At 66.2% G+C, this 8,045-nt stretch overlaps 3 protein-coding genes across 3 annotated transcripts in view; 1 reads left to right on the top strand and 2 right to left on the bottom strand.

Annotated features, from left to right (window-relative positions):
• The window catches only part of EPS8L3 (EPS8 like 3), a 3,976-nt gene extending 1,893 nt beyond the window's left edge, over positions 1-2,083 (top strand). The window contains exons 8-15 of the mRNA XM_041489596.1: positions 274-348; positions 465-613; positions 704-916; positions 1,002-1,098; positions 1,181-1,294; positions 1,382-1,461; positions 1,554-1,686; positions 1,985-2,083. Of these exons, the coding sequence (XP_041345530.1) occupies positions 274-348; positions 465-613; positions 704-916; positions 1,002-1,098; positions 1,181-1,294; positions 1,382-1,461; positions 1,554-1,686; positions 1,985-2,002 (879 nt within the window). The 3' untranslated portion in view covers positions 2,003-2,083. The remainder of the gene's footprint in view (positions 1-273; positions 349-464; positions 614-703; positions 917-1,001; positions 1,099-1,180; positions 1,295-1,381; positions 1,462-1,553; positions 1,687-1,984) is intronic.
• A 712-nt stretch (positions 2,084-2,795) lies between these two features.
• On the bottom strand, positions 2,796-5,523 carry LOC121365457 (glutathione S-transferase Mu 3-like). The gene is made up of 8 exons (XM_041489649.1): positions 5,405-5,523; positions 4,491-4,566; positions 4,334-4,398; positions 4,173-4,254; positions 3,505-3,605; positions 3,292-3,387; positions 3,105-3,215; positions 2,796-3,022 (listed from the first exon to the last, which is right to left on the bottom strand). The coding sequence occupies exons 1-8, from the start codon at positions 5,435-5,437 to the stop codon at positions 2,927-2,929; spliced, it is 660 nt and encodes a 219-aa protein (XP_041345583.1). The 5' UTR covers positions 5,438-5,523; the 3' UTR covers positions 2,796-2,926.
• Positions 5,524-6,461: 938 nt separating this feature from the next.
• On the bottom strand, positions 6,462-8,014 carry LOC121365423 (glutathione S-transferase 2-like; the record flags this gene model as incomplete). The annotated part of the gene is made up of 5 exons (XM_041489595.1): positions 6,462-6,629; positions 7,258-7,368; positions 7,435-7,530; positions 7,730-7,830; positions 7,909-8,014. Coding segments are annotated over 5 exons (510 nt in total), but the record flags the coding sequence as incomplete, so codon positions are not given.
• Positions 8,015-8,045: the final 31 nt, after the last annotated feature.

Below are 8,045 nucleotides of genomic sequence, written 5' to 3'. Positions count from 1 at the left end.
GGGGCCTGTGGGAATCGGGGGGGTGTGAGGATGGGGGATTGCATGGGAATGTGGGGAGTGGGGCTGTGTGGGGATGGGGGGCCGTGGGGTTAGGAGTGGGGAGCTGTGTGGGCTGGAGGGGCTGCACGGGGCAAGGGAGGTGTGGGTGAGCTGAGGGGCTCTGTGGGGTGGAGGGGCCATATAGGGACAAGGGTCTGTGTAGGGATGAGAGGTGTGGGTGTGCTGGGGGGCCCCGTGGGGCTCCCTGGGACACCTTTCCCCCCTCCCCGCCAGGGTCGGAGCCACCGGTACGTGACGGACCCCGCTCCCTCCGAGCTGCTGCGCCTCATCTTCTCAGCTCTGTCCTTCGTGAGTGCCCTCCGAGCGGGTCCCACCCCCCGGAATGTGTGACACGGGGGGGATCACCCCTCACCGCCCCATCCTGGGGGGTGTTTGGGGGTGCTGCTCCATGCCCGTCCCTGCAGGTCCTTGACCACTGCCCCAGCCCCGGGCTGGCCGCGGCCGTGCAGAGCCCGCTGCTGCTGCCCGAGGCGCTGGACTTCCTCGAGGAGAACCTGGGCGATGATGACTACGGCGTCTGGAAGAGCCTCGGCACCGCCTGGAACAAGTCCAGGTGGGCTCCAGCCCCCCGACACCGAGAAAGGGGCTCTGGATTTGAGGGGGGTCCCAGCGCCCACCGCCGTGCCCCGCCCCGATGTTGTAGGGCCGAGTACCCCAACGGCGCCCTGGTACCCGCGTACATCCCGGTTTTTTCGGACGGGTGGCTGCCCCCCGTGATGGAGCAGGAGCGCCGCGGGGGCTTTCAGGACACCGCGCCGCCTGCCTCAGTTTCCCCAGCTCACCCGCGATGCCGTTCCCCGTCCCTGCCCCCCGCACAGGCACCGGCCACCGGCTGGAGGGACCATCCCGGCCAAGAGTAAGTGTCCCCCTGTCCCTGCACATGCGGAGGGTCGGGGCAGTGCCCCCGAGCGGGCACTGATCCCCCCGCTGCCCACTCCCAGGTCCCCGCTCCCTGCCCGGGGGCTGGTCCGAGCCCTGTACGACTTCCAGGCCAGGAACTCGCAGGAGCTGAGCGTCAGGAAGGGGGACACGCTGCAGGTGGGAGCGGGGCCCGTGGGGAGGACGCAGTCGGGACCCCGGGGCCCTGCCCTCCACGCTGCCCCCCTTGTCACCTCCCCAGGTCCTGGACCAGCAGAGGAAGTGGTGGCTGGTGCAGGACGAGCGGGGGGACAGGGGACACGTCCCTGGCAACATCCTGGAGCCCCTCCCGGAGCTGGGGCACAGCGCCAGACAGGTGGGAGACCCCTCACCCCTCCCTTCCCCGCGCCCGCCACCAGGACGGGGTGACCGCGATGTCCCCTCCTTTTGTCCCCGGCTCCAGGACAGTCCCCCCAGCCTGCACCCCAGCTCCTCGCCGGCAGAGGTGACGGCCTGGCTGATGGACAAGGGCTTCTCGCGGATGTAGGTGGTCCCTTGAGCCCACTCCCCCCCAGAGCCCGCCCGGGTCCCTTTGGGGCTGGAGGGAGCCCGACTCACCGTGCCCGCCCCCGCAGCACGGTGCGGACCCTGGGCGTGCTGCGGGGCCATGAGCTGCTGCAGATGAGCCCGGCCGAGCTGCGAGGTGTCTGTCCCGAGGAGTGGCGCAGGGTCCTCTTCAAGCTGTCCCCCATCAGGACATCCCTGGGGGTGAGGCACTCCCACCCCCGTACCCCCACCCCAGCTCGGGACCCTCGGCCCCACGCCCCCTCCCCACCCCCGGGGCTGGCCTTGCGGTGAGAGACCTCCACTCCCGCCCCGCCTCCGGCCCCGGCTGTCCCAGGGGGTTTGGGACCCCGGCCCCGGCTGTCCCTGGGGGTGTGGGACCCCGGCCCCCACCCGCTCCTCTCCCTGTGGGTGAGGGACTCCCGCCGGCCATGGGGGGGAGGGACCCTCATCCCCACGCCCGCTCCTCTCCCCCCCACTCCTCCCATCCCCTTCTCTGCAGATCGGTCCCAGGGACTGAGCCACGGAAGCCACGCCGATGTCCCCATCATGTCCCCGCCCCGGATAGAGCACCCTGGGAACGGCTGGACCTGGGGGCGAACCCACCCCCCGCATCCCACCTGGCCCCCAAAGACACAGAATCACTCCTTGAAATTAGAGAACGCCCCCGCCAAAGGAAGGAGGGGGGCAGGCACCCCCCTCGGCGGGCTCAGGCGCTGTGAAGGGACTTTGCACCCCCAAAATGTAAAGCGATTGATGTGGAAAATAAAAGTGACAGCAGTGGGGTGTGCAGAGTCTGGAGGGCACCCCAGGGGCAGGGAGAGGGACAAGGGGAATGGGGGAATAGGGACAGGGCAGGGAGGGGGACGCAGCATTTACCCCCCCCCCCCCGCAGCACCCAAGGCACGTTCCTGGCCCCATCTTTGCGGGCTGATGGCAGCGAGGGGCCGCAGGGGACAGGGCTGTCCCCAGCCCACCCCGCTCCGCACCCGGGGTGGGTGGCAGGGCACCAAAGCTCCCTCCCCAGGCCTTTGTCAGGGCTGCCTCATTAGAGCTCATTAGGCATGTGCTAATGAGGAGCGGGGGCGGGAAGAAGCGAGGCTCGAGGCTCCGGGCTCCTTTCCCTTTCCCAGGGCAAGAGGGAGAGCCCTGGGAACAGCTCCGGGCTGAGCTCGGGCCCCAGACCAAGCCAGCCACGCCGGGACTGGGCCCCATGGGGCAGGGACCCCCGCCTCACCCCACAGCCACCAACCCCCAACCACGGGGCCACCTCAGTGCCCCCCAACACCACAAGGCTTGTGGGGAGCTCAGGGTGCCACATCTAAAAATGATTTTATTGTCTTGGGGGGCGTCATGCCAGTGGTGCTGTCCCCCCCCAAGGATGGAGGGTGCTGGAAGGTCTGGGGTAGGACTCCCCCCACCCTCTGAGCCTCGTGCTGAGCTCCTACAACTTCTTGTTGCCCCACTTGGCCATCTTGTTGTTGATGGGCATCTTCTGGAAGCGGCTGGACTTCAAGTAGGCAGCCACCTTCTCCAGAGCCTGGGGACACACACGGGGTGTCAGGGCTGCCCCCACCGTGGCAGCCCCCACCCAGGGGTGGCCTCGGGGTGCCCCTGCTCACCCCAAAGCGCTCCATGAAGTCCTTGAGGTTCTTGAAGGGCTCCAGGCACTTGGGCTCAAAGATGCGGTTCTGATCCAGCACGTCGAACATGAGGAAGTCCACGAAGGTCAGCTGGGGACATCGGGGGACACAGTGAGGACAAACCCCCTCCCCAGCCCCTCAGCCCCCTCGGGAGTCCTGGCAGTACCTTCTCTCCTGCAAACCACTTTCTGTCCCCCAAGAAGTTGGAGAAGAGCTTCAGCTTCCCCGGGAGCTGCTCCAGGTAGCCCGGCTTGAGCTTCTCCTGAGGAGGGAGGAAGGGGTGAGGATGGGCAGCCCCAGCCTGCCACCCTGGGGAGCACCCTCCCAATATGGGGTCCCCAATGCTGGCACAGTGTCCCCCAGCCTGCAGGACACTCACAAAGTCAGGGTTGTAGCAGACCATGACAAGGCTCATGCGGAAGTCCATGATCTGGTTCTCCAGCATGTCCACACGCAGGGTCTCCTCCTCTGTCTCACCACCTGCACAGGGGGGTCAGCACTGGGGTCCAAGCCCTCCCTGACCCCAGCCCTGCTGCCCCAAGCCCTCCCTGACCCCAGCCCTGCTGCTGCCTGTGGGTCCCTTTCACTTTAACTCCAGCCCCATGCTCACCCCCACTCCAACCTGTGCCCCAATCCAACTCCAACCCCAAACCAAGCCCAACGAAACCCCAATTCAATTCCAACCCTACTCCAATCCCATCCCCAGCCTTACTCCAATTCCAGCTCCCAACCCAACCCTAAGACAAACCCTACTCCAACCTCAACCCAATTCCAACCCTACTCCAACCCCAACTTTAATCCAACTCCAACCCAACCAAACACTAACTAATTCCAATCCCAACTCCAATCCCACTCCAAATTTACTCCAATCCCACTCCAATTTCTCTTCAGCCCCGCTCCAAGCCCACTCCAGCCCCCACTCCAGCACCCCTCCAATCCCAATCCAAGCCCACTTCCAGCCACCCCTCCAATCCCCCTGCAGCCCCCACTCCAGCCCCACTCCAATCCCAATTCCAGCCCCCTGCAGCCCCTGTCAGCCGCACTGACACATGCTGTGCTTGCGGGCGATGTAGCGCAGGATGGCGTTGCTCTGGGTCAGTTTGGTGGTGCCATCGATGAAGTACGGCAGCTGGAGGGGACAGAGGGACATGGGGACACCGGGACAGCGAGACCCCCCCAGTCCCAGCCCCCCAGCTCCAGACACCTACGTTGGGGAAGTCAAGGCCCAGCTTCTCCTTCTCGTTGATCCATTGGCTCTTATCGTAGTCGGGAGCTGCAAGGGAAGGGGTTTGGGTGATGTTGTATCCGCCCCAAAAACCCCAAAAGAGGTTGAGGATGGTGTGGGGACCCCCTGACCCCCCTCACCTTCCCCACAGCTGTACAGCTTGTCCTCATAGGGCGTCTCCGTGTACTCCAGGAGCAGGCGGATGGCGTGGGCCAGCTGGGGAGTGGGATCGGTCAGACACCCCAAAAACACCCCCCAAACGTGAGCCTGCAACTGGCTCACACACGGGGAAACTGAGGCACTGGGGAGGGCAAACTGCACCCCTTTCCAGTGCCCCCAGTCAGCACCCCCTGCACAGGAGAACCCCCCAAAATCAACATCCTCCCACCACAACTGCAGCAGGACCCCACAATTCACCCCAGACCGACCCCACAGTTCACCCCAGACCGACCCCACAGTTCATCCCAGAGCATCCCCAAAGATCAAGGAGACCTCCCACAGTTTCCCCAAAAGACCTGAGGGGCCCTGCAGACCCCCCAAAGACCAGAGGGGCTCCCACAGCTCCTCCCAAGGTTAGGGGGACAGCCCAAGACCCCTCAAAACACCAGAGGGACCCCCACGGACCCACTGCAGCCCCCCAAGGGTGACCCCCTGCAGTCCCCCCTGAGACTAATGAGGGGGCCTCATTAGAGCTCCTTAGGAATGTGCTAATGAGGAGCGGGGGCGGAGGAGGAGGGGCCAGAGCCGCCTCCCCCAGAACACCAGAGGGACCCCCACAACCTGCCCAAAAGACACAGGAGACCCCTGAAGACTCCCCACAAACCCTCAGAAGCCAGGGGAGACCCCCGAAGACACCCCACAAGCCCAAAGGGACCTCTCGCAGCCCCCCGCAAGACAAACGGGACCCTCGAGGACCCCTCGCTGCCCCCTAACAGCTCCGAGGGGTCCCCACAGCCCCCCCAAACCAAAAGCGAACCCCGCAGCTCTGGGGTCCCCGCAGTCCCCTCCCCCCCCGCGCGGGGGTGTCCCTAGGGGGTGGCGGGTCCCCACTCACCCCGCGGATGTCCCAGTACCCCAACACCGCCATGGCCGCGCGATCGCTGCCCCGCCCCCACCGTCACGCCCTGATGGGGGAGGGGCTGGGGAGGGGCGGGGCTTAATGGGACCGGGTTCCCCGGGTGACCCCCTCATCCCGGGGTTCCCCTTATCTCGGGGGTCCCCTTATCTCGGGGGTCCCCTCATCCCGGGGTTCCCCTTATCCCGGGGGTCCCTCATATCCCCGGTCTTCCCCTTATCCCGGGGCTCTGTGGCCCCCCCAAGCTCCGTGGGGTCCCCCTTAGCAGAGGGTTCTGTGGCTCCCCCCCCCGCCCGCACGGAACCCCCTTATCCCGGGGGCTCCGCAACCCCCCAAACCCCGTGGGGTTCCCCGAGTTCCGGCAGATCTGCGTCCCTCCTATCCCATGGGAACAACCTTGTCTGGAGGGTTCTGTGACCACCCCGAAACCCATGGGGTCCCCCTTATCCTGGGGGCTCTGCGGCCACCCCAAGTTCTATGGGGGTCCCCGTTAACAGGGCGTTCTGTGACCCTCCCCATCCCCGTGGCTTTGTGACCCCCCTAAATTCCATGGGGTCCCCCGTCTCGGGGGGGTTCTGTGACACACCCCACCAACCCCATGGAACCACTTTGTTCTGGGGGCACTGCCACCCCACAGACCCCATGGGTCCCCTTGTTCTGGGGCTCTGCAGCCCCCTAAATTCCATGGCTTCCCTGTTTTCCTTGGGGAAACTTGCAACCCCCCAAACTCCATGGGAACCCCCTTACGCTGGGGGCCATGGGTCCCTCTGTGACCCCCCTCAAGCTTTATCGGGGTCCCCCCTTTGAATCCCCTCAGCTGCAGGGGGCTCTCACTATCCTGGAGGGATAGGGACCCCACCTTGCTCCCCGCAGCCTCACGGGAGTCCCCCTTACCCTGGGGATGCAGGGGGCTGGCTCCCCCCACCCCAGGACTCAGGAGGGTCCAACATCCCCCAGGGGTTACCCCACAAATGAGGGGTTCCCTCAGCTCCCGGCGCAGCCCCTCGGCAGCTCAGTGCACCCCACACAGCACAGACAAGGGGGAGCCCCTCATGATTTATTGGGGAGTTCTAGGGCGACCTGGGGGGCCCGGGGGGGGGTCAGCCCCTCACTCCTTGGTGTTGCACCACTTGGCCGTGCGCCAGAAAATCGGAGTTTTCATGAAGCGCCCCGAGCGCATGTAGGCAGAGATCTTGTCCAGGGCCTGGGGGGACAGGGACACGTGGGGACAGTGGAGACACCAGGGTCGGGGGGGGGGGCACTGGGGTGTCTGGGACAGGGATGGGGCCACTGGGGTGTCTGGGATGGGGACAGGGACATCGGGGTGTCTGGGGCAGGGATTGGGACACCACAGGGTCGGGGGTGGACACCGGGGTGTCTGGGACAGGGATGGGGACACTGGGGTGTCTGGGATGGGGACAGGGACATCGGGGTGTCTGGGGCAGGGATGGGATCACTGGGATGGGGACACAGATGGACCCTAGGGTGTCAGGAATTAGGACAGGGACATTGGAGTGTCAGGAATGAGTGGGAACATTGGGATATCAGGGATGGTGACACCGAGGTATTAGGGACAGGGATTGGGACACCGAGGGTCAGGGCTGGGGTCACACGAATGGGATGGAGACAGAAACACCGGGGATTGAAGGATGAGGCTTGGGATGGGACAAGGGCACAGCACTGAGGTGACAGGGATGGTGACGGGCACAGCGGGGTGGGGGAAGGGGACATCGGGGTGTCAGGGATGGAGATGGGGCCGGGACAGCGCGGTGGCCCCGGGCTGGCCCTGGGCTGTCCCCGGGCTGTCCCCGGGCTGTCCCGGCCCCGCTCACCTCGAAGCGCTGCAGGAACTGGGCCAGGTTTCCCTTCAGCTCGGGACACTCGGGCACGAACATGCGCTGCTGGTCCAGCACGTCGTAGGCCAGGAAGTCCACGAAGGTGAGCTGGGGAGGGCCAGGGGGGTCAGACCCACAGGGACTCCCCAAAACCCCCCCGCATCCCCCACCTACCTTCTGCCCCGCAAACCAGGGCCGGGAGCCCAGGAATCGCGACAGCTCCTGCAGCTTCTTGGGCAGCTGCTCCAGGAACGCCGGCTTCAGCTTCTCCTGCACGGGGCGGGGGGGGCACAGTTCGGGGGGCTGCTCCCCCCCAGCCCCCCAGAACCCAGGGGCATCACCCCCGAGTGCAGCCAGGCCAGGAATGTGCCCCAGTGCCGGTGCTGGCTCGGCCCCCGTGTCCCACGTGTGGGGACAGCCCCGGGGCTGGGGGGGACCCGTCCCCCATGACCCCCCCGGGGGCACTCACAAAGTCAGGGCTGTAGCAGAGCCGGGCGAAATTCATCCTCAAATCCATCAGCTGGTTTTCCAGCACGTCCACGCGCTGCTTCTCCTCCTCCGTCTCACCACCTGCGGGGTGGGGAGGGGTCAGCCCAGCCCCCGCAAACCCCGGGGACCCCCCCCCCGGGCGCGGGGACCCCCACTCACACATGTTGTGCTTGCGGGCGATGTAGCGCAGGATGGCGTTGCTCTGCGTCAGCTTGGTGGAGCCGTCGATGAGGTACGGGAGCTGGGGGTGCCGGGGGGGGTCGGGTCAGCCCCGGAGACCCCCCCCACCCCCCCAT

The sequence above is a fragment of the Pyrgilauda ruficollis genome, unplaced genomic scaffold (genome assembly GCF_017590135.1).
Source record: "Pyrgilauda ruficollis isolate IOZ18807 unplaced genomic scaffold, ASM1759013v1 scaffold95, whole genome shotgun sequence".
Taxonomy (NCBI): domain Eukaryota; kingdom Metazoa; phylum Chordata; class Aves; order Passeriformes; family Passeridae; genus Pyrgilauda; species Pyrgilauda ruficollis.
This window is presented reverse-complemented; position numbering and strand designations above follow the sequence as displayed.